The sequence below is a fragment of the Mauremys reevesii genome, linkage group 2 (genome assembly GCF_016161935.1).
Source record: "Mauremys reevesii isolate NIE-2019 linkage group 2, ASM1616193v1, whole genome shotgun sequence".
Taxonomy (NCBI): Eukaryota; Metazoa; Chordata; order Testudines; family Geoemydidae; genus Mauremys; species Mauremys reevesii.
Genome location: NC_052624.1, coordinates 86578636 through 86605051, shown reverse-complemented (window position 1 = coordinate 86605051; position 26416 = coordinate 86578636). Strand labels below are relative to the sequence as shown.

At 40.1% G+C, this 26416-nt stretch overlaps 1 protein-coding gene across 7 annotated transcripts in view; it reads right to left on the bottom strand.

Annotated features, from left to right (window-relative positions):
- GOLGA4 (golgin A4) overlaps positions 1–26416 on the bottom strand; it is a 115577-nt gene that overhangs the window by 16086 nt on the left and 73075 nt on the right. For 5 of the 7 annotated variants that reach the window (XM_039522761.1, XM_039522767.1, XM_039522762.1 and 2 more), the window contains 6 exons: positions 24997–25118; positions 21590–21720; positions 11271–11384; positions 4250–4270; positions 3964–4032; positions 3128–3203 (listed from right to left, as the gene is read on the bottom strand). In XM_039522761.1, coding sequence (XP_039378695.1) covers positions 3128–3203; positions 3964–4032; positions 4250–4270; positions 11271–11384; positions 21590–21720; positions 24997–25118 — 533 coding nt within the window. The remainder of the gene's footprint in view (positions 1–3127; positions 3204–3963; positions 4033–4249; positions 4271–11270; positions 11385–21589; positions 21721–24996; positions 25119–26416) is intronic. The other 2 variants (XM_039522763.1, XM_039522768.1) reach the window with 1 other exon arrangement.

Below are 26416 nucleotides of genomic sequence, written 5' to 3'. Positions count from 1 at the left end.
TCTCTACTCAAAATTTGCTTTCTACTTAGAGTACTTTTCTTCTCCAATGTAATAGTTTCCTGGCTTTAATCAATTACAGAGCAAGTTACTTATAATGAAAGGAAAGATATGTGCCAGATTCTCTGGATTGTGCCTCTTGTGATTTCCAGCACCATCATCTGTATTAATCTGACTCAGCATTTTTAAATTACTTCATTTGGAGTGAATCCAAAATGTACAACAGCAAAATCCATTAAATTAGAGTAACACAATTATCAGTTATGTATGTTTATCACAGTTTATGCCATACTGGTATAATCCCCATTAAAATCAAGTATGTTCGAAGTACGATATCTTTTTACACCATGTTGGGGTTCACATTGTGTTACAAACTTCATCTACTAATCAGTAAATCTTTAAAATCTAGATATAGAAAGATTTAAGGGAAACGAGTATAACAAAAATCTATACCAAGATAGATAAAAGACTAGAAAATAAAACTATAATGTATTGAAGACTGAGGATTAGTCTAACTAAGATGTATCAATATAAGCACTTTTACACCAGCAAACTTGCATCCAAGTTTGGATGTTTTGTTGCTTTAACTATATCAATTTCTAATCCGATATAGTAATAACAAAGGTGTGCTTAGACTAGACCTAATTCTAGACACAAGCAAGGTCTTCCTTTGGAAATGCCACTCTTATTCAGCTTGTTTCTTAACTTTTTTCAGCACTTTCCCAAATGCTCGACAGAATGGACATTTCAGAAAAATTAGCTTCATAGATCTACAAGGAAAGGAGCAACTTCCACAAAGTGTACCCACTAGAAATCATTGATCTCTGTATCTAGGACAAAAGAAAAAAAACTACATTCTTGAAGAATAATCATTCTTGTGTAATTACATATCCAAGTTTAATGAGCAGCTCTCAGGAAACCCACAAACAGTTGTGCATTTACCCAAAATGTGAAAATATATTTTACAACTTTCCAAAAAGCTAATTACTTCAGATGTATAAAAAATAAGTGTGTATTTTTAGTATTACTTCCAATTTAATTGTAAGGAGTTGTTTTTTTTTAATTTTAAAACAAATCCAAAAAAATCCAAAAGGAAGCAGCCAATGCGAAGAACAAGATGTTTATCACAACAATCATTACTCATATTAGGACAAAAGAATGCTGAAGTATATTAATTTATACTTCTAGCCTTGTGTTTGTTCTTAAATTTTGATGCAGGAAAGGGCCACCGCGTTATCACAAAATCAGTGTAACTATTTAAAATCTAATCTGAAGGATGCTTTTTTTTTTATAATAGAACGTATGAGCCATGCTGTAGCATGGCTTCATTAGCTCATCCACATGAAACAAAGTTTAGTATATTTTTCTCATTATGTCACCAATATAGTTTAGCTAGCACAGCTGAGTTTGACAATTCTTTGAATTATTTTCAATGTTTTTTAAATAAAGAAAACATTTTATGGAAAATGATGGAACATATTCAATTATCTAATGGTGGTTCTCCTCTTCTCCTGACTTTGATCATATCACTCCCTGCAAGTCTTTTTTACTGGCATGCCTTCTGCAAGAAATTCAAACTTCTTGCCTCTACTCTCAAGGCTTGACACAGATCTCCTACCACCCATATTTCAGCACTTGGCCTTAGAAAGCATAAAAATGGGCAAAATTTAAGTCTCTAGTATTCCTGAACAGGATGTGACTATTACTTCTCACACACTCGAGAAAGTGCTAGGTACTGAACTTTTTCATACCACCTCATTTCTTGGGAAGAGTCATTCCTCTAAAAATTCTCCTTTTCTTCTTTTGTTTAGCCTTTAGTTACTGTTCCCCATTTGCTCTCACTCTCCTGACCTTTTCTTTGTCTTTGTCATGGTTACTGAGTTTTTTAAGACCCCTACTAGTCTTGAGTGCATCCGTCAGGTGACAGCCTTGGCTTCCTACACTTTATGACGGTTCTATTATTAGAGCTCTGGGCTGCAGCTCCCCTCTTTACCAACTGTGTTACTCAAAGAGGCCCAACTGTGTTTGGCACCTATAAGCCTTTTTCTCCAGAAGCCTGTGACAGCAGCTAACTAAAGTGACTCAGAACCAGCTTCTTCAAAATAAAGTAGCATTTAATTACCAAAAGGAACACAGCATTTAGGAAAACAGGTTAACACATGGCCTTACCTAAACTTAACCTCTCTATCCATAGTTCAGGTAGGTCCAGCCTAATCCCAGGTCTCTCTTGGGAAACCCAGTCTGCTTGCTATAGTCTCCATGTCTCTCTGTCAATATGTTTTTCTTGCCAAACTTCAGCCCTCACTGACACTCCTTGGCAGTCTCTGGCTATCCAATCCCCACCCTTTTCTAGACCTAGGGACCTCTAACATTTTTGTGTTCCTTCTGATCTCTCTTCTCAGCCTTGGCAAAATAGCTGTCACCTGGCTGGGGCCAAACAGTCACCTCTTTACCACTATAAACCTGGCTATTAAATGTCAGTATTAGTTGGGATGCTCCATCCTAGACCATTATTTTACCTTTCCTGCTTGGTTACTTTAACAACCTCATAGTAATTAACAACACAAACACAAAGACATGCACCATATTCATTCAAAACAACAGATATTTACCTGTTAACCACAGTATTTTATCTGTCCAAAGTAACCTACGAGATTCCTGAGGCACGGCTATGGTTTACTGAGTGCACTGCATCATGCGTGTGTATAGGGCTACATAATAAAATGCCACCCCATAATCAGACCATAGATTTACAATCACATACTTTCAGCTTTGTGTATTTCACTGATTGCTGTGCTTTTTTGTTCTGTTTATTCCTGACTGTAGAGAGAAATAAAGCTCTCAAAAGCTCTGGTAGAAAGGTTACAAAGCTCTTATAGTGGTGACACAATAAATATAACTATCACAAAATGTTCATGGAATCATGTGACAGCTCTATTAAGCTCTAATAGGACAAAATATAAGCAAGATTCCATAGTAAATCTCACAGGATCTTGCACAGCCATTATGCAGTTACTGAATGTCACATTAGACAAAAAAATTAATATAACATTTTCAAACTATGTGATGTGTGACCATTTCCTTTAAAGGACTGTTTTATTTACTATGTGGGGAAATAAGTTTTCCTTACCTCTGTATGGTGATCCAACAGCTGTGACATACACGTTTTTCTCATAATTTTTCAACTGGTCTTTCAGTATATGAATCTAAACAGTCACAAAAGGACAAATGATGAATATAAACAATTAAAATTAAACATAACTGAAATGGCTTTCAGATATGCAACATGAACATCTCAACCACCCATGTAAGCGGGATGCTTTTTTTGTTTGTATAGAAAGAAAACACTAAAAACTGTTTCCATATGGGACTATTCAGAGGTTAAAGAGTACAAAAATATGAAAATTACATTTTAAGGCTAGCTGTTAAACAGCATTTAGCTCTACTGTGGGAGGGAAAAAAAGAATAAATTGCCATGGCTTGAGATGGGACACTAGATGGGGTGGGCCAGTACTCCGAGGTTCTTCCAAGCATTCCCTCTCAAATGTTTATCTGACTGGTTCCTGCTCAGGGTACATATGTGGGGTCGGGAAGGAATTTTTCCCAGGTCAGATTGGCAGTGACTTTGGAGGGGTGTGGGGTTTACCCTTCTCTGATGCACTGTGTGTGGATCACTTGCCAGACTTATCCGAGTTCTTATTTAATCAATTCCCTGCCACTGCAGGAGCCTCAAGCAGTGGTGCACCGCAGTCCCCACTACTGTCTGCCTGGGGCGCATAATAGTTTAGCCTGCTGCAGGCTGTAATACAACGGTTTAATTTGGGTTGTTGCGTTTAGTGCATGTGTGGCGCTGGTGCTAGCCTGTAATGTACAGGAGGTCAGACTGGATGATCTCGTGGTCCCTTCTGGGCTTAAACTCTATGACTTTATGAACACTATTTCTTCTTATTCAAACAAGACCCCTACCTGCTCTATGAACTCCTGCTCTTTCAACTTTGAATCATTGACAAGAGTTGTCTTCTGTGCTAGCTGTATCTGAAAGAAAAGCCACATATGGGATTCATCAATCGAGTATTGTACATACACTGCACATTTTTGAATTGCAAGTACATTTTTTTCTTGTTAACCTTTTTTCCCCCTTTCATCAGTTAATATATGCAATCCTAAAAACACCACTTCTAATTACAGGCCACTGAGGAGCACAATATAAACATGCAGATAGCACAATGAAGCAATTAAATTCAAACCTTACCTGAAGCTCTGTTATTGTTACCTAGAACAAAAAAGACACAATTAAACACAATGTTTTTCATTTGCATCTTTTGATATAAAATATAAAACTACCACAATATCTTTCTAAAAGAATTCATGCCAGAATGGAGAATTACACTGGACAAGAATGCACAGACCTTAAGAGATAGTAGCAGTCCATTAAGGATTAAGGATTAATCAGCCACCTAATTTGTGTTTGTGACTGATGACAGTAATAAGGATCAAAAATCACAAAATTACGTATATACTCAAATTTAAAAATAAAATCCTGTAAATGTACTTCATCACTGTTACATGTATCTAGAATGACTAATGTAAGTTACGCTTTGAATAACATTGGAAGGAGTATAACCAATTTATTCAGCTATGGCCAATTAACTTTATTTTAACGTAAAGGTGAAGAAGCTAATATGTCCACAAAACAGATACTGTGTAATAAGGGTAACTGAATGATCACAGAATACAGTTCAAAGAAATTCTAATTGCTGTTAACCTTACTGGGAATACTATATACTTAATACACCCATGCTATTGATATACACCTCTATCTCGATATAACGCTGTCCTTGGGAGCCAAAAAAATCTTACCGCATTATAGGTGAAACCGTGTTATATTGAACTTGCTTTGATCCACGGGAGTGTGCAGCCCTGCCCCACTGGAGCGCTGCTTTACTGCGTTATATCCAAATTTGTGTTATATCGGGTGGCGTTATATCAAGGTAGCGGTATATTTATATCTAATTATGTAAATTAAATTATGTCTTTTGGCTCAGAGTTACTCAGAGTGTTACTGGAAACATACAAGGTACATTTTCATATGACAATAGCTTCCTTATCCAAAATATTGTTACCTTTGAGAGTCATACCTTTATGTAGATATGCAAATTACCTGAGCTGGTTACTTCCAATCTTTTTAAATGCTTAGGGTTTTTTTTTAATTGATAATACTGTATTAGTTATACATTTTGCATATTGGGTTATATTAAATGTCAGTGATCTTAACTGGGTGTCAACACGTGTGTGAAATTTATTGTAATTTTTAAAATATAGATCTTGAAAGCATAAATCACGGCAATATAGGAAAACGAACGTTGGTTATTTGTAACTGGAGTTCTTCAAGATGCATATTCACACGTTCAGGGGATGCGCCAGCCTGTGCAGCTGAGAGGATGAAACCTTCTGGTAGCAGTGTCCACCAGAGTGCCCCAGTGCCCCTCTGACCACCTCCCCCTGTTCGAGCACGTTCTGAAGGCATGGCTCTAAAAGGGGATGTGCACCCACTACTACCTCAGTTCATAGAATATCAGGGTTGGAAGGGACCTCAGGAGGTCATCTAGTCCAACCCCCTGCTCAAAGCAGGACCAATCCCCAGACAGATTTTTGCCCCAGACCCCTAAATGGCCCCCTCAAGGATTGAACTCATGACCCTGGGTATAGCAGGCCAATGCTCAAGCCACTGAGCTGTCCCCATGGGGAAGGCAGGCAGGGAGTGCAAATACTCTTACAAATAAATAACCTTGGTTTGTCTCCAAGGGCCCCCTCTGCATATTCCTACTCTTAGGAAGTTTGGCAAGCAGTACATAAGACAGATGCAGGGAGAATCAGTCCTTATTAAAGAATGACGAGAGCACCACTGCCAAACAGTGTGCCAGATCTGTCTGCCAAATCCAATGCATAAAGCTTCGTAAAAGTGTGAACCAAACTCCACATAGCAGCCCTCCATGTTTCAGTAAAGGAAATATGTTTAATGCATACTACAGACGCAGCAATCGCTCTAATAGAACGGGCTCTAAAACAAGAGGAGAGAGTGAAGTCTCTCTACAACACTCTTCAATACACTGTCTAACCCATCCAGAAATGACTGTGCTGAAATGGCTTGAACTTCAGAGTTAGCCACATATGAGATATATAACTCAGGAGAGGAACTGAAGTTTTTAGTTGTAGCCAGATAATGTAAGAGTGCTCTCTCTGTACCTAAGGAATGTAACCTACAGGTGTATGAGGTTTTGGAAAGAATACTGGTAAATTAATACACCTCTACCTCGATATAACGCTGTCCTTGGGAGCCAAAAAATCTTACCGCATTATAGGTGAAACTGTGTTATATTGAACTTGATTTGATCCACCAGCGTGTGCAGCCCCCCCCCCCCCCCCCGGAGCACTGCTTTACCGCGTTATATCCAAATTTGTGTTATATCGGGTGGCGTTATATCGAGGTAGTGATGTACTTTGATTTACATGAAACTCCAATATCACTTTAGGACGGAATCTGGGATGCATTCTAAGACTCATCATGTCCTTATAAAAAGCGGTATAATGTGGGTCTGCCATTAAGGTACATAGATTACTAACCCTTCTAGAACAAGTGATTGCTATCATAAGAGCTGTCTTCATAGAAGACGTAACAAAGAGCAGCTCACTAGAGATTCAAACGGGAGAAACATAAGTTGCATTAAAATTTAAAGTTCAAATTTCATGGAAGTAGACTGTCCCATACTGGCAGATATAAATTCAACATGTGCGGAAAATGGATTTTCCATTAATGGGAGTGTGAAACTCTGCTATTGTGGATAAGTGGACCTTAATGGAGGAGACAGACAAACCCAGTGCTTTCAAGCGTAGTAAATATTCCAAAATAAGTTGCATGGAGGCTGAACATGGGTCAATATTCTTATCTGACATCCATATAACAAATCTTTTCCACTTAAAATTGTATTTTTTCAGCTCTCCTATCCTTCCTTTCAGATCCCTTGGAATTATTGGATCCTCTTGTAACAGAAGGACCTGAAGTCAATTTTGTCATTTGTTTTGGCCTAAGGAGTAATGTGCTGCAGATAGCACAGTGTGCCAGGGAATGACTCTCATCTTGTCATTTCGGACACCAAACATGCACACCAGATGGCCTGAAAGACAGCGTGGCATGACACACACCTCTTAAACCCATGCTGCTTTTCACTGAGATCCACAAAAAGAACTAGTAAGTATTCCTATTCCAAGATAAAACCCTAATCGAAAACTATTCTAACTATAAAACTTTTTAACAATAACTAATCTAAAAAGGCACTTATTATTACTACAGATCTGCAAGATCTGGAGAGATTCATGTCCTTTCACTGCTGCAAGTGAAAGGAACTACAGCAGCAATAGGCACCACATCCTCTTTTATAGCCATGCTGTCAGAATGTGTGCAAACACTGAGGGTGAGTGTGGGAGGAGCGCATGAGTGCTGTAAGGACTTATCTACACTGGCACTTTACAGCGCTGCAACTTTCTCACTTGGGGAGGTGAAAAAACACCCCCCTGAGCGCAGCAAGTTTCAGCACTGTAAAGTGGCAGTGTAAACAGTGCACCAGTGCTGGGAACCGCATTCTCAGTACGGTAGCTATGCCTCTCGTGGAGGTGGTTTTTTTTAGAGTGCCATGACTATGCAAGCCACTTTAGCATTGCCAATGTAGACTAGCCCTAAAAGGTACTTCTACCAGAAGGTTTCAATGTATCAGCTCCACTTATCAGTACATCCCCCAAGAGTGGGAATATACAGAGGACACTAGATGACCCTTACATACTAAGTAAGTAAGGTTTTCAACGTGCCCCAGGATGGAATGCAGAAGGGAAACAACTGCTTTCATGGGCCTTTCAGGTCAGCAAGACAAGATTCCTTAACATTCAGATTGCAGGTGAGAAGTTCCCCTTCTGCATTCCATAAAAGATGTGCTTTTGGGGAATGTGTGTTCCCCGTGGAGCTCAAACTCAACAGGAGCAGGAGCCTGCCTGAACAAGCACCTTCTCTTTTCTGTTAGAGTTCATTTCGAAAAGTTTCAAACACCCCCGTTGAAAATTTTAGATGTTGGCATTTGGTGAATAATTATTTTATCTGTCAGGTCATAGAATTAAAAACAAATGTTATGGCAAAAATATTATACTTACTTTAAAACTAATTATACTATGTGCAAGCTTTGGCTTAGATCTACATTTACCTAGTGTAGGAAGTGTTACAAGAAAGCCATTTATAAATTAGACAGATGTGAAGAACAATAGCCAACAAATATTAACCTAATAAGGAGTAGCTTTAACTTACTTGAACCTGAAGACTAAACAGTTTTTTTAACTTAGCAGAAAAAATAGCAAAAAGGAAAAATGGAATAAAGAATATGGATAAGGACAGAAAGAGCAAGAGAAAATGAAGGGTTGTTAGGGTCATAAAATATTTTACTTATACAGGTTCCAAGTCCACTTAAATTTATGCAAATATGTACACAATTCATGTGAATTTATATAAACATATATGGCCCACTGGTGCCGCACATTTTGCTTAGCCAACCCCTCAGTGTTGCAAAGGTGCATCATTACATTAGGTAAACAGCAAAGGTGGTTTCATAGGAAAGCAACACCAAGGTGAAAAGGGCTGGGAAGAAGAACAAAGGGCAATAGCAAAACAACTTCTAAACCAAATAGGGGGGAAAACCACCCCCCCAACATACACCTCAGAGCCACACCACAATTTGGGTCACGGAGTGTGAAAATGGTGTCCTAATAACTAAAATCTGCAAAATAAATGGAGCTCCATTTACACAAGGTCAAAAGGAAGGCATTACAAATATTAATCCGACACATGAAAACAAAAATAATCATCAGTGACCTTAAAATGTCTTCATCTGAATGTGAATAGATCGTCATCAAGTGTTGTCTGTTCAAACAATTGTAGCATTTGTCCATCAGGATAACAACTATGTAATGAAGGTTCATTCTCAATGTATCAGCAAATAACTTATGAATGAACAAATATGTACCAATACGTATGTAAATAAAAAGTTCATATGTCATCAGCTTGGAGATATGAACATGAAGTTTGTATACATACTGTCAGAAAAGAATTTAGCTGGGATTTTCAAAAGGGCATAGGGGAGTTAGGTACCCAGACTCCATTGAAATTCAGTGGAATTAGGGCACTTACCTACCTCAGGCTCCTTTAAAAACTCTATCCTTATTCTGCAAGTAAACCTAGATACAGTGATTATATTTACACAGGCACTTTGAAAAAGACCCAGACTATTGTTCCTATGGACACATTACTGTTTATTTGTTAAACAACAAGACTATTTACCAGCAACTGGAGTTCTCCTAATTGGTTAATTTCCTCCACAGATGGGACAACTCCTTTGAGTTTCTCCAAGGCTTGCCAGGGAAACTCCAAGGAGTGAGGAACTGTGGAGGAGATTCCAAAGAGAGAGAAAATTAGTAGTTTACCATGTTGCTCTTTTTTAAACTCTAAGTGGGTATATCTTTATGTAGAGACAATTTGCAATAAAACAGATTTTACATCTCTATGCCATCTTTGCACTTCTGCAGAAAGTTAAATGTCTAAACCTGGGGGAGGGATAGCTCAGTGGTTTGAGCATTGGCCTACTAAACCCAGGGTTGTGAGTTCAATCCTTGAGGGGACCACCTAGGGATCTGGGGCAAAAAGTGGTCCTGCTAGTGAAGGCAGGGGGCTGGACTCGATGACCTTTCAAGGTCCCTTCCAGTTCTAGGAGATTGGTATATCTCCAATTATTATTATTAAATGTAAGTAAAAAAACACAGTTGCTGGCACATGCATTTGATGTAATCTGCATGATCTGTAAATGAACATGATGATATATGCTGTACAGCAGTGGTTCCCAAAGCCGGTCCACCGCTTGTCCAGGGAAAGCCCTTGGCGGGCCAGGCCAGTTTGTTTACCTGCTGCGTCCGCAGGTTCGGCCGATTGCAGCTCCCACTGGCCCTGTTGCGCCACTCCAGGCCAATGGGGGCTGCGGGAAGGGTAGCCACCACGCCCCTCAGCCCGTGCCGCTTCCCACAGCCTACATTGGCCTGGAGCAGCAAACCGCGGCCAGTGGGAGCTGCGATCGGCTGAACCTGCGGATGCGGCAAGTAAACAAACTGGCCCGGCCCACCAAGGGCTTCCCCTGAACAAGCAATGGACCAGCTTTGAGAACCACTGCTATATGGGATTAAATGACTGCTTATTTACAGAATATTAGTGTGACGTTTAAATCATTGGATTAAATGAACAAAACCATTAGACCTAGAGAAAAAAATTTCTGTTGTGTCTCAATACTTTAGGGCTTTCTAAAGAGTGTATAAAAAAAAAATCACAGTATCTGGCATATTACTATAAATAGGTGCAATAGGGCTGGTTTACAATAGTTTAATTCAAGGCCTTTTGCTTTTTCTATATTCAATAAAAATCCTTAATGATACATAATATGCCCATTTTCTTAATTTAAGAAAATATTTATACTATTTTCTTAAATTAATTTAAGGGGAAAGAAAAAATTAAAATGTATACTATCTTCCAGTCAAAATCACACACAGTGATTTTAATAACATCACTGATGTAATTTATGATGCTCTAGCCGAGGTATCAAATACTTCTAATGCCTCCCATTGGTTCACAGGCAAAATGAGCATTTTTTGTAAAATGAAAAAAAAAGAAAAATTGTCCCTCTCAATAATTTGTATTTTCCCCCTATTAAGTGTAATACTAATTTTAATACTTATATTCTATAACTCAACTACATTTTGGTCCTGTTAATCTGCCTTTATGAAGTGTACATCCATCTTGCCATGAACAGAAAATTGTTTAATATCAGCCCCTATTTGAGGTAGAGAAACATTTTTATGTCCTTTTGAATTCCAATTCCAAATTTCATACAATCAGAATGGGCTATTTTGCATCCTCTTGAACAAGTTACAAGTCCTTCCAGTGTAAAGTCAATGTTTAAAAACAAAGGAGCAGAGGGAAAAGCCAACCAATAAGCAAACTATTAAAACAAGATCAAATTAAATGCTGCACAACTTGTAGCAGACAGATTGGTCAAAGAATTCAGAATTGCACAAGAAAGCCAAGACCTGATATATAAATAGAACCCATGTCAATTAACAGCTACTAGAGGGTCTCATGAAAACTGTGAAACTAATGCCTAAAGTTACAAGTATAAATATTAACGTCAGCTCACTTCTTCCCTGCGCCTATTCTCCTCATCTGCCAGCTTTTGTTTGTATTCCTTCTGCAATTCCTCCAGCTGTGTTTGCAGCTCATTTACTTTTGTTGTCATTTCTTCTTCACGAGCCTTCAGAATGAAAAATAAGTGCATTAATTTACATAACACACAGTTAATGTCTAAACACTTAAAACCTTCTCACTGAATTAGACAAAAAGCACTTAAAATATAGATCAGCTTCATACAGAGAGGAAAATAATAAACTTGAAATGCAAAGGCTCTCACTGAAAGTTTAGGACTATTTAATTTATATTACCATGAAAATGAGGAATGACATTTAGGGACTTATCATATAATATCGGCAAAACTTCAATTGTCAAATACAAAACCAATTACCATATATACTAGTTCATTAGCCCATTCATTTATAGGCTGACCCCCCCCCCCCCTCCCCAATTGGATAGGTAAAAATAGCAAAAACTGTATGACCCTTTCATAAGACAATCTAATATTTCAGTGGTTGGAAAACTTCGGCTCCCGGCTGTCAGGGTAAGCCACTGGCGGGTTGGAACCTTTTGTTTACCTGGAGCGTTCACAGGCCCGGAGCCCCTCAGCTCCCAGTGGCTGCGGTTTGCCATTGACGCCACTTCCCGAAGCTCCCATTGGCTGGGAACAGCAAACCACGGCCACTGGGAGCTGAGGGGCTCTGTGCCTGCAGACGCTCCAGGTAAGAAAACAACAATGTATTAGATAGTCAAATTCAATGATTCCATAGAGTTTAAAATCATCAAATTTTGGTGTAGACACGTTTATAAGCCAAGCCATGCTCTTTGATGTGTCACTTTTTTACCAAAAATATTTGGATTATGAAGAAGTATATATGGTAGTTAGCTTTTTGAAAATTTTTAGTAAGGATTATACATCTTTAATGAGTACCAAAAAAAGCATTCAAATGATATTCAATATTTCTAGAAGGTGTACAGTAGGCAGATCAATGTAAGCAAATAGAGATTTTGTGAAAGTGACATGTCATGCAAACAAAATTTTCTATACTCTATCTCCAATTTATTGGCAAAGATTGGGGCTTAATCACGTCTTATCTCAAACATTTTAATTCTCTCTACAGTTGTACTAAATCTCTGTTCTTGGAACTTAACTGAGGCCCTAACGCTGTGGTAAAGCCATTTTTCATTCAGGAAGTTAGACCATCTGACCTCTTTTCAGACTGCATGACTCCCTATCCACTGAATTTAATTCAAAATTGCCATCTTCGTTTTCAGTGCTCTCTATTTTTCCTTTCCCTTACTTTTCTGACCATATAGCCCATTTCTCCACTTGCTCATTCTGCTCCTCCAATATCGGTTTTGTCTATTCCATCCCAATGACTTTTTGCCGATAGGAAAGGGGTTTTCCTTTTGTGCCCCACTTATCAAGCTCCAGACTTTATCTATGAGCTATTGAAATATTACCCATCAAGCCATGCAGTCAAATCTGTTTGCTCCAGTATAAAATTGACACCAAACTTGTGTATCTTTCCCTTGCTTTGGTCCCCCTGCCCCAGGTGGCGGTGCTTTGGTGTCCTCCCCCCCAAAGTGGTGGTGCTTCGGCTTTGCCACCCCCTCTCCCCCCTTCCTTGGGTCATGTAGTAATGTTTGTTGTCAGAAGGGGGTCACGGTGCAACAAAGTTTGAGAAACGCCGATCTAGTCCATCCCATTGTGCTGAGGCAGGATTAAGTACATCTATAGTAGCGATTGTTCTCATCAAAGACTGAAAAGACAAGCAACATCATTGTGTAGCAGTGAAACAGATGATCCCTATTATGAGTTTCAAAATACTTTTCCTGGCTTGAAAAGCAGAATAAAACTCTCAAGGTCCTTTGTGTAGCAGTGCACACCCTTAGCTACTAGCCCTGACCCCCTCTTTTTTTTTTGTGGGGGGGGGAGGGGCGGGGGACAAGATGTACACACCAGTAAACCTCATGCTTTGCCCCAGAGGGAGTATCCCGGAAGTCTGACATTGTCTGTCATACATATTACAATATAATTCCAACATTAAAATGTCAGTAAAGACGCAGTCGTAGAATAGTGCACTATGATACCATTAATCAGACTATACACTAAGTAAAGCTATTTCCATTTCATTAAAGGAACATCACTCACTTAGAAAAATGATTGGGAATCTTCTGTTCCCAAATTTCTTAATGATTTTAGCTTGTCGACTTAATTAATGGTCCCAATGTCAATAAATCACTTATTTACTTCTCACCAGCATTCAAAATTTTAGAAACTATTAATCTGCCTCCAATAAAGATAGCCAGTAAATACAACAAAGAATCCTGTGGCACCTTATAGACTAACAGACGTTCTGCAGCATGAGCTTTCGTGGGTGAATACCCACTTCTTCAGATGCACTTGCATCTGAAGAAGTGGGTATTCACCCACGAAAGCTCATGCTGCAGAACGTCTGTTAGTCTATAAGGTGCCACAGGATTCTTTGTTGCTTTTACAGATCCAGACTAACACGGCTACCCCTCTGATACTTGACACCAGTAAATACAAAGCATTTTATCAGTATGGCAGAATCAGAAGCATATAGTTTAACTGTATTGAGTACTACCAAATGAAAATTTAAGAATCAGAAAAAAGCTGTCCCATTTCCGGACAAAAAGTAAAAACCTCAAAGTTTTCCACAGGATAGAAATTATTTTTTTTAATAAAAGATTATATTTCATAAGAACTAAAACGGAATCTTTGGCTTGCGAGCTGCCTGCCTGGAACGCTCTTGTTAACTTTTTTTCTGCCTTCCAGGCAGGCAGCTGATATGTTATCATTTTGATTTTCCCAACCAAAAATAGATTTTGTTTTTTTAAATTGAAATTTTCCCAGAGAAAATTTTGATTTTTCAAAAAGTGCATTTTCCTTCAGGAAGCCATTCTGATGGAAAATTCCCACCCAGCTCTAACCAATATGCTTGGCACTTTACAAAAGAGACACAAGGGGTGAAATTTTAAAAAGCACCTAAGTGACTTAGAAGCCTAAGTCCCATTGACTTTCAATAAGATTTAACTCCTAATTGCTTAAGTCACTTTTGAAAACGCACTTATACTTTTAAGGGCTGGTGTTCACTGCAGTGTTAACTCACGTTATAACGTAAGTTGTCCACACACAAAACCCCTTAGATTGAGAGTGTGGTGGTGCTTTTAATTCAAGCTGACTAACCTGTAAGGGGACACAAGCTACAGCTAGGGCTGGTACAATACATCAACTGCTAACACCATCACTCTGCAATCCAATGAGTCTGTGTACTTCAAGTGTTAATTTACAGTGTGGCTGAACTAGGCTTACTGAGAGGAGTTAAATCAAGCTATCTATGTTTGAGTTAACAGTGCAGTGAAGACACTGCCTGAGAGCTTCTCCTTTGGCTGGTTAATCTACCTCCCTTAGAGGTGATAGCTATATCAATGGGAGAAGCTCTCCCTCGACACAGATGGTCTTGGGGGGGAAGCAGGGCAAGAAATTAGGACAGTATAACTGCGTCGCCTAGAGCTCTCCCACCAACAAAAAACTTCCACCCCCAACGTGTGATGGTAGCTTTGTTGGCAGTAGAGCTCTCCTGCCGAAAAAGCGCTGTTCACACCAGCGCTTTTCATCGGTAAAATTTTTGTTGTTCCGGGGGGGGGGGGGAGCTTTTTCACACCCCTGAATGACAAAAGTTTTACCAACGAAAGTCCCATGTAGACAAAGCCTGACACACAGAACAATCTGTATTACAATATGTAACCCACTAACTCGCCCCCATCTTTTTCCTGTATGACTACAGGAGTGTTAATGGGCCACTCCACCTTGAATGGTCCCTCAGAACATGTGTTAACTACAGTAAAAGCTGTGTTATCCGGCACTTCACCAACCAGAAACCTCTATAAACAGGCATTTTGATCTGCACTGAAATTCCAGTTTATAGTCCAGTTGGTGTGGGGCTGGCAGAAGGGTGGGGTGTGGAAGGGAGTGAGAAGCGTAGGCTCTGCGAGGAAGTTTGGCTGTGGGAGGGGGCTTGGGGTAGTGGGTTGGGGCGTGGGAGAGGGTGTGGGGTGCCGGATCCGGGGGCCGCTCATCATGGGTGGCTACCTGTCCCGGCTGCTCCTAGATGGAGGCATGGCAGGCGGCTCTGCACACTGCCCCCGCCCCAACCGCTAGTTATATCTTGACTTTAGGAAAGCTTTTGATACGGTCTCACATGACCGTCTCATAAACAAACTAGGGAAATGCAACCTAGATAGAGCTACTATAAGGTGGGTGCAAAACTGGTTGGAAAACCATTCCCAGAGAATAGTTATCAGTGGTTCACAGTCATGCTGGAAGGGTATAATGAGTGGGGTCCCGCAGGGATCAGTTCTGAGTCCAGTTCTGTTCAATATCTTCATCAGTGATTTAGATAATGGTATAGAGAGTACACTTATAAAGTTTGTGGATGATACCAAGTGGGGAGGGGCTGAAAGTGCTTTGGAAGATAGGAATAAAATTCAAAATGATCTGGACATACTGGAGAAAGTAAATCTGGACTGAAGTAAATAGGATGAAATTCAATAAGGACAAATGCAAAGTACTCCATTTAGGAAAGAACAATCAGTTGCACACATACAAAATGGGAAATGACTACCTAGGAAGGAGTACTGCGGAAAGGGATCTGGAGGTCATAGTGGACCACAAGCTAAATATAAGTCAATGGTGTAACGCTGTTGCAAAAAAAGCAAACATCTTTCTGGTATGTATTAGTAGGAGTGTTGTAAGTAAAACATGAGAAATAATTTTTCTGCTCTACTCTGCGCTGATTAGGACTCAGCTGGAGTATTGTGTTCAGTTCTGGGTGCTACATTTCAGGAAAGATGTGGAAAAACTGGAGAAAGTCCAGAGAAGAGCAACAAAAATGATTAAAGGTCTAGAAAACATGATCTATGAGGGAAGATTGAAAAAACTGAGTTTGTTTAGTCTGGAAAAGAGAAGACTCAGAGGGGCCATGATAACAGTTTTCAAGTATTACAAGGAGGGAGAAAAATTGATCTTCTTAACCTCTGAGGATAGGACAAGAAGCAATGGGCTTAAATTGCAGCAAGGGAGGTTTAGGTTGGACATTAGGAAAAACTTCCTAACTGTCAGGGTGGTTAAGCACTGAGATAAACTGCCTAGGGAGGCTGTAGAATCTCCATCACTGGAGATTTTTAAGAGCAGCCAATGGGAGCCGTGGGGCAGCAGTGCGCAGAGTTGCTTGGCCTCTGCTTAGCTGCACCTCCACCTAGGAGCAGCCGGGACAGGTTGCCGGTTGCGGTGAGCCACCGAAGGTGAGCACCCCCCCGGATCTGGCACCCACTGTTCCCCACACCCCCTCCCTTGCCCCAACCCCCAGCCCCATATCCCTTCCCACACCCAAACTCCCTCCCTCTTAGTTACCCGGCATTTTTCATGTACCAGCACCACCCATTCCCCCAACATGTCGGATAAAACAGATTTTACTGTACTTATGTTAATCTATCTGTTCCACTGTGCACTGAGAGCGGACGTTCAGAGCAGCACTCAGAGTACCTTTCCCAGGCCTGAACAAGAGCTCTATGTGGCTTGGAAGCTTGTCTCTCTCACCAACAGAAGTTGGGCCATTAAAATATATTACCTCAACCACCTTGTCTCACAGAACAAAAGCATTTTCTTTTCTTTTTTTTTTTTGGTAGCAGCATTGTGGACAAAGAGCAGTGGGGCATGGTGACAAACTGGAAACCAGAGAGAGAGAGAGACAGGTTATAGTAAGAGATGACCAAGGACTGGACTAAGCATTAGCTGCAGAGATGGAAAGGAAAGAATGTCTTTTAGAGATGTTACCAACAAAAACAAAAACAGACAGGATTTGGCAACAGTTTGTATATGGGAGAAAAATGAGAGCAAAGATTCAATTATAACAATTTAACAAGAGAAGACTCTAGGCACGATTGCAATATTGTGTATCATAAACTATGATGTATACTTTGTGGCTATGTCTCTGCAGACCAATAAATAAATTTTGCCTGAGCCCTGCCCTCCATTTTTTCCTCACACTCCAAAGCAATTTGTCTTCTCTGATGAAAGGAGCATCCTTATTTAAAAGAATTAGTAGTATGGCACTGGAAAGTGCAGAGTTGCTCCTAGCAACATAAAGTTGAGAGCATAGGCAAGGAAAAAAGGTATTAGGATCAGAGAAATTGTATGGCTGAAAGAAACTGAGCTTGGGATGGAGTGATGGTGGCTTTTTAGCATGGCTAAATGTTTTCACAGTATCGCCTCTTTCAAAAAGAGATAAAATAGAGCACACTGGATCTATCTTAATTCTAAAATTGCAACTAGCAGCAGTGATCATAAATTTCTGGAGAGGGAAAAGAGATACTGCAAATATTTAAGTCTATTTTATTTAGTAAAGGGCAACGATCAAGTTTACATCTCCAATTTTATCTACTCTCACATAACTATAATCTCCTTGGCTCTGTGCACCAGACTTAAACAAAAAACAACAATCCCCCTGTCCCCCCAAAACAATATAAACTAGCCTTCTGCTGCTGAAAGTTATAAAACACATACCTCACTGAATAGCTACTGCTTATGCATACCCTTACAATATTTTTTCCTGAGTACTGCTATTAACACAGCAGAGTAGAACAAAGTCAATGCTGCCCCTCCCCCACAACTCTGAGCTGTGCTTTTCCTGATTAATCTAAATTCACTGGATTCGCCATAGATCCAGATACATTAAGTTATTTAGTCTTTGTTTCATACTGTATTTGTATTCATATAAACAGTACACGAAGCAATACTAAGGGTCCTGAAACCAAATTTACAGAAAACATATTACAACCCATGTTAATAAACTCTGAAAAATTGGTTTGAAAAGTATACCTGAAAATTATGAAATTTTATCCATCCCCAGAAGTACCTAATAAAGTAGCATTGAAGAGATGCTAAAGCAGAAGCCAAGAGCTTCTTTGGGGATAGACTGAGGATCTGCCTACAGAGGGAAACTGACCAGCACGGCAAAAGTGGAATAATGTATTCAGCTATACCTATCCCAGTATAACTCCCTCATGTGGACACTATTCCAGAATAAAAATGACTTTATTGCAGAAAAATTAATGGCGCAATTATTACAGAATAAAGTCACTTTTATTCCACAATAGAAAGCGTCCACACAGGGGAGTTAAAACAAAATAGCTATAATGATTATTCTACAAGAGCCGGTCAGTTTCCACATGTAGACAAGCCCAAAGAAGAGTGGAGGAAAATCCTGATCAAATCTGCTGCAGAGAAAGCAGCAGGAAGTTGGCACTGCAATTCAGCTCTGCTCTCTGGCATCTCCTACAGCTGAACTGGCTTTCAAATGTCTTGGTGTTCCAAACCTTTGGGCCCAGTCAGTGCCACCAAGAGCGGGACTTTGGTTCTAGTGCATGCCACACAGCCTACACTGTAGTCTCACTGTTCTGTAAAGCACCAGCTGTACTTTGGCAATATATAAACCAGATTCTATTCTGATTTCATAACGATGATAGATGAAGACATCAATAAAATTGTAATTTCCCAAATCTTAACCATAAAGCCTGCACTGCATGCTCATGGGAGGCAGGATGAAAGATGAAAGATTACACACGTTAAAACAAGATCCTTCATTTTTAACTCTCACATAAATCTAGATTAACCTAACTAGTGCAACATTCAATTTTTCCTCTAATGAGATATTTTAGTTTGTGTTTTGAAGATCACAGAACACAAATTATAGATTACCACTGTCTTGTAAATCCTCACATTTGGGGGACTTTCATAAATCCTTTATCACGCAGTATTTCTCATTAAAGATAAGGAGACACCTGATGAAAAATGCCAGAATAAAAAGTAAATAAAATCATAGAAAGTTTAGTAGACTGATCTATTTCTTTGTCTCCTATGATGTCCAGATGTCAAATTACAATCTTTACTGAGATTACTAAATTTCTCTAACTAGTTTTAAAAAGGTAATCACAGATTTATATAGGCAGAAGCATACATAATAGTTCTACAATATATAGTTTATAAGCAGTAAACAATGTAACTTATTTAGTCTTTATACCATAACATGTATAGCTGTTAAAGAACACTGCACATTTTTATACTGCAAGGAAGTTGATAGGAAATTTGTTGCTCAAATCATGATTTAATAAAGGGGTATATGGATGGGCAATAATGGACAGCCATTTTCTACCTATTATAAAGTTAATTAGATAGCCATATTTCCTATTTCAAGAAGAGATCTTAGAGCTGACACATTCCCCACCTAATATTTTGCTGATCTATGATTACTTTTTAAAAAGTGATCTAAGAAGCAAGATAGAACCAATTAATAAAGTGTTTGTTAACAAAGTAATGGAAGCTAACTTTCAAGCGCTAAATACAGCAAAACCATGCTGCCTGGAAGTGAGGGTGTTAAGATCTGGAACACAGAGACAAACAGTTTTTTGTAGTTTTCTCTAACATCTGCTCTGTTGTATACACTAGTGGTATTCATCATTACTATAAAATTCATGAAAAAGAAGAGATGGATATGTAAAATTCATGTTTGCAGTGTTGTAGCTGTGTTGGTCCCAGGATATTAAAGAGAGAGACAGGATGGGTGAGTTAATATCTTTTACTGGAACAACTTCTGTTGGTGAAAGAGACAAGCCTTCGAGCTACAAAAAGCTCTTTATAGTCTTCATTTATTTCAACTGCACAGCAATCAAAATAGTGTGAATACCAAAACATGATAGGAACAATGCATGTCAGAAACCTGAGAGAAATTTTAACAAAAGGAATTTTAAAAACATTGAGGAAGCTCTATGCAGACGTTGAAAGTAAAGCCCTATTCACAAAAAGTTATATAAAAACATAGGGTTAGAAGGGACAGCAAGGGTCATCTAGTCTAACCCCCTGCCAAAATTCAGGATTTGTTGTGTCTAAACCATACAAGAGAGTGGATGAAAAAAAGGCGGGAATACTCCCAAAACACAAAATTAGAATTATGACACAAAGGGATTAACTTTAGTGTTATAAATTAGAAAATGAAATCAGGGAAAGTGATTCTGGGCCAAATTCTACCCTGCCTTACACACTTGGCCCGTCCACTGAACTCTTCAGGATGCATGAGGTATAAAATCAGAATATGGTCCTCTGCCCTTAGATTCCTTTCTATTTTTAAAATAGAACATAGTCCTCTTAACTTTGCCTGATATGCAGTCCTTCATATTGGTCACTGAAGGAACACTAACAGGACAAAACCATTTACGTTTTTTAATTGCTACTATGCAACCAACACCACCTTTGATTATTAAACTTGACTCCTTTTAAAACCTCATGCTACTTCATGCTATTTGTTTACTTTCTGCATTTCACTTTGGAAACTGCTCTTACACGCAGATGTGTGTGCAGACCTTTAAATCTAAAGTGTAGGCCTGGCTTGACATGAGTAAGTAAACATAGGTAGGCCTCATTTTTGGTAGACAGGATTAGGGCAGGGACTAGATCAGAAGGCTGAAAACAGAATGTTTGTGCCAAGATAAGTAAATAGGTCACTAAGCTAACAGACAATGTCTGAGCTAGCTAAGATGGTGAGAGGGGCAGACACCCAGGGAACCATTTACTAAGTCCAAGAACATGTACAGCAAGTGGACAGAGTATGTTGTATAGGGATTGGTTCCTGTAAAATAACCAAACCAGTCCCAAAACATGTAATGCAATGTATAGTGAATGTGAGAGTAATGTGTATATAAATGAAGGGGATTTCTGTGTAACCTCGGATGTGTATTATGTCTGGTACCCACCCACTATGCTTGAGCCTGTTCAACTCAAGAGTAGCTTGATTGTATACCAATAAAGTTTGGAGTTGAGCTGAGTGGATAAGGTCTTGGAGGCTACTGAGTGGATAAGCTGTCAGAAGCCACCCCAACACTAAGCAGAGCCCTGATTAACTTACTTGGGCTCTGGAGTTTATGGACTTTGCTGCTGGATCAAGATCTCAGTTGAGCACTAAAAGTAAACTAGCCTTATTTTTGTGTCTAGCCAGGTTTATCTTGGGATTCTCATGGACTAGCAAAATGCAGAAAGATTTTAAGTGCAAACACTGCACGGCAATATTTAGATCTAAACAAAAAAATTTAATCTGAAATATTAAACCCATAAAAAGAATTTATATAATAATGTGTTTTTAAAACTCTCCTATAAAGATTAAAATGTTTGCCTAAAAGGACCCATTGGGAAGTTTAAAAAACAGAATTATACTGAAATGTACTGAATCAGATCACTCTCAGGAAAGATACCTCAAGGATTTCTTCATACTTTTTTACAGTTCTTTTTAGATCGTCATCTTTTTCAGCAATTTTTCTATGCAACTGTGTTGTCTCTGCATGATGGGTTTCTATCAGTTCAGTTTCCACATCCTGGGCTTTACCTGTTTTTTAAAAAAGTCAAGAAATATCACAACTGATTAGGTAGCTATATTTTAACAAATATAAAACAACATCACATTATGAACAGGATTAAAAAGTAAGATTTGAAGACACTTCTATAAAGGTGTATGAAAAAAATCTTTCAACAGGCAAAAATCAAGGAAGTCAAACAATTCATGCTATACATGGTCTAAAAGTAGTGGTCTCTCTCTTTTTCAGCCTGAGGGCCAAACAGATTTCAAGAAGGTGAAAGGTCACAATACTTAGCAGCAGATTCAGTGCTACCATACTATGTAGGTTTTTATCCCATGCACACGATCATAGTAACTGACTGCCTTCCAGTTGTGCATTAAGCAACATGACTAATATCTGCTGCATGTTTGTTCTCTTATCCCTCTGGTGTCTTTGTTTTGACAGAGGATTTATTTATTATTTTTTTTTACATATATACATGTATTTATGTTAGAGAAGGCAAAGTCAAAGAAGTGTGCTTTGTATTTCAATCAAAAGGCAGTGAGGTTTTTGATGGTCCTTAGGAAGTTCATTCCACAGTCCAGGACTGGCCCCGAGAAAGTTCTCTCACACAGATGAATTTTACCTTTGTTAAAGAGTTCCTCTGTTCCAGGGAATGAAGTTGTTGACATGCTCTTCATCCCAGGGCTTTAGGTGGTCTTAAAGCTATCCTGGACCCAGGCCATGGAGAGCCTTGAAGATAAGGACTGAGACCTTGAACTTGACTTGATATTCTATGGGAAGTCAGCATAGAGAGCAGAGGACAGGTTTGTTGTGCTCACAGTAGCTTGTATTGCTGAGGAGAAGCGCTGCAGCATTCTGTACTAGTTGGGAGTTTCCTAAGCACTGTAGTCTTTGTGCCCAGGTATATCCGATTGCTCTAGTCCAGCCAAGAGGTGATGAAGGCAAGAATAACTGAGGCCAGGTCTTTATCCACCAGAATGGAACAGATTTTCCAACCAGAGATGGTCAAAAGTGTTACCCATGAAAGCTGCTATACAAGACCTTTGCATCAGCAAAGAATCCAGAACCACTCCTAAACTAAAGACTTAGTTGACCAACTATGAGTGTGTACCTTCAACCAAAGGAGACTGTACCATAGCTGTAAACTCTTCAAAATACCAGCCTCACTGATGTGTTGCTTGGATTCAGCTTCAGCCAGTTGTTCTACATTCATGAGCTATCTTGTCTAAACACTGGATCATCTCGGTGGCAGTGGTATGGCCATATGTGGTGAAGGATTGGTAGAGCTGCATGACTCACCTACTGAGTGCTGGCATTTGAGTCCACTTAGTACAACCAGTTCAACTTGTGGGTGCATGTAGATGTTGAAAAGGACTAGAGAGACAACTGATCCTTCTGAGACTCCGTAAGTGAATGGTCTAGTGATGGAGGTGGAGTTTCCCAGCATTACTCGTTGGGTGTGTCCCTCCGGGGATACACCCAACCATTTTAGCATATTACCCTGGACTCTTGCCACCTCTCTTGGATAGGACAGCGGTATCTCATGGTCAACAGTGCTGAATGCTAGATAGAGGTACAAGAGGATAAGAACAGATGTCTGCCCTCTATCCATTGACAGGATATCATCCATGAGTGCCACTGTAGCAGTTTTAGTTCCATGTCCTGGCCTGAATCTAGATGCCCTATTCTGCCAGCATGAGGGAGCAGAAAACACCTGCAATTCCCTGTCTCAATTCCCCAGGTACAAGGGCATCACTAGCAAAAACAGAGCCAGAATAGCCAGTTCCTATGCTTCCGTCTCCCCTCAGAGTTTTAGGCACAGGGACAGGCAAGGTGTAGATGAAGCAGCATGTTGTGCTCCAGCTATTCCCAGCTGGCATATGATCCTTTTGGAACCATTTTCAGCTGGCACAGGTTAGACTGACTCTCAGTGCTAAAAGCCACAGGGTGAATTTCCAATTCAAAATCAAATATACATTTTCTTAAACAATTGCCATCAAAGGCTACAGTCAGAAACCCTGGTCTAATGCCTGTTATAAGTTTGTTGTACTGAACACACAAGTTTTAAAATGCAAACTCAACAACCAATTACTATTACTGCACTTTGACTTCCATCTCATGTAACAGGATACAAATCATCTCACATACTTACAATTTACCTGTAGAAATTCCTAAAAAGCTAGTTAACTATGCACAAGTCAGGTGTCTTATACACTGGCGGGTGCAGAAGTCCACAGCAACTGCTAGGGAACCCAATTTCTGGGTATAAGAAAGAACAGCTGCAAAAGTACAAAGTTTCCAGTGTACATCTTATAACAGGGGTTGGCAACCTACGGCATGCGTGCCGAGCCGATTTTTGATGGCACACGGGGTGGGCTGAGCCACTCAGACCGCCGCCGTTCTGAGATTCCCGCTGCTGGCCCCTTGCCAGCTGGGGTCCCACTCAGCACCCGCTGCCTGGGGGAAGGAACCCCAGGCTGGCAGCAGGATGAGACCCCGGCTGGCAGGACCCAGCAGCTGAAACCCCAGAGCGAGGGCAAACGGAGACGCTCAGCCCATCGCCGAAACCCCGCCGCAGCCCTGCTCACCTTGCTTCTGGTTGGAGTTCCAGCACAGGTCCCCTGCCAAACAGGGTCCAGGCCTCTGGCCCTGCTCAGCCCTACCAGCCGCCAGCTCCACTCACCTCAGCTGCCGATCTGGGGTTCCAGCCGGTTAACAACTGATCACTCAGAAGCCTGTGTGCAGCTTAAGGTATCCAAATACGTGCCAGACATTGGAAAACTCAGCAAGGAAAAGCAAGGGCAAGGACCACACTAAACTAATAAGATCTGCATTTTAATTTAATTTTAAATAAAGCTTCTGAAAGATTTTGAAAACCTTGTTTACTTTACATATAACAGTAGTTTGGTTATATATTATGCACTTATAGAGAGACCTTCTAAAAAATGTTAAAATGTATTACTGGCACGCGAAGCCTTAAATTAGAGTGTATACATGAAGACTCAGCACACCACTGCTGAAAGGTTGCTGACCCCTGTCTTATAAGCTTTACAATTGCTCCCTAGGCAAGAATAATATTCCCCACTGCAGAAGCAGGGGGGGGGTTCCTGACCTGGTTTTCAGCTCTCTAGGCAGGGCTAACTTCACACAACAATGGCTACTACTCAGATCTGTGACTCTTCCTCCTCTATGATACCCATGAAACTGACCCTATGAAAGTTAACCTGAAATTTCGACAATTTTTATTTGTAATAAACAAAACAACAAATCCATACAGATTACAATGACAACATTTCACTTACTGATAGTTTCATGTACAGCTGTTTCCAATTCCCTTTCCTTTTGAGCCAGCTGAGTATTAAACTCCCTCATCAACTGCTTTAAGGTGGAGTTGTGCTTTAGTTCAATATCTTCCTGTTCAATTCTGTACAACAGAACAAAAAAAGTCAAGAAATTCATTACTGATCTGAAGCGTATAAAGGAAAGACCAAAAGTAGTTTAGAGTTTCTCCAAGACTCTTACTTAAGCATGGTTTTGCATTGAGGGGAAGGTTGGCATTGGGATTAATTCCCTGGGGCCCAGGGAGGCTATTTGCTCCTTTCCTATAGGATGCACCTGGAAGGCTCAAGTGTTTTGCCATGATGGAAGAGACCAATAAAAATGAGTCATGGGACTTTTGCTCTGGGAAGATCAAGACAGGAATGCTCTGCATGTAGACAGCAATATTAGACAAAGCCTGGGTTGAGAAACTGTTAGCGCTCTCAACAGTATACCATGTTTTTATGGCACACAAGTGCACACACACAAACACAGAAGTTTTGGGGTTTTTTTAAATCAGCTTGTACCTCTTTCTTTGAAGTCCACTGCCTGAATTTTCAACTGGATTTTGGATACAACCTGAGGCACCTTAAAGGTGAGCAACCTTTCAGAAGGTAGATGAAGCATCCAAAAATCACATTACTTTTGCAAATTCAGGCCCATAATTGTACTCTGCCTAAATCTTCTTAAGTATCATGTTTTCTTAATATCCTTTCCCCATTCTCCATTTTGAGGAAATTAAAACTGTGTATATATTTTAAGCTGTGTATTGAGAGGCACTCGTTACTCCTGGGGGAATTCTGCGCTACTGCACACATGCATAATTAATGAGCCCTGCAGATTTCTAATTTTTTGTGCAGAAAAAAGCTTCTGCCAAAATGTTGCTACTGTTCCACCTTTTTCCCAACAAAGGGCGATGTGGAGCAAAGCTGCAGCTCCCCACCAGCGAGGGAAGAGAGAGCTGCCTTTGCAGGAGACAGGGGCTATGGGGAGACAGACACCATGAGGCTGCTGGGAGGGTCAGACGGGAGCTCATAAAGGCTAGTGGGAGAGGACAGACTGGGGCAGGGGCTGAATGGGAGTGGAGGCACAGGGCCACATGGGGACGGGGGTGCAGAGCTACATAGGGACAGGTGAGTGGCTGGGTGAGGGCACATGGGAACAGGGGCAGATGTGCCTGACTGAATAGGAGAGGCTAGGGGTTTGCAGGGTAAGCTCCCTAACAATCCCTCCCTACCCCCTCTCAAAAAAACCTGTTACATACTTTTCCCACCGACACCCAACAACCCTCCAAGTTCACACCCAGGCTCCTTCCCAGCAATTTACTTCCCTCTCCCTCAGCTCCTCCACTACCCCTGACTCTCCCAAGCCTTTGCACTGCTTCTGAGGGGTGCAGGAAATACA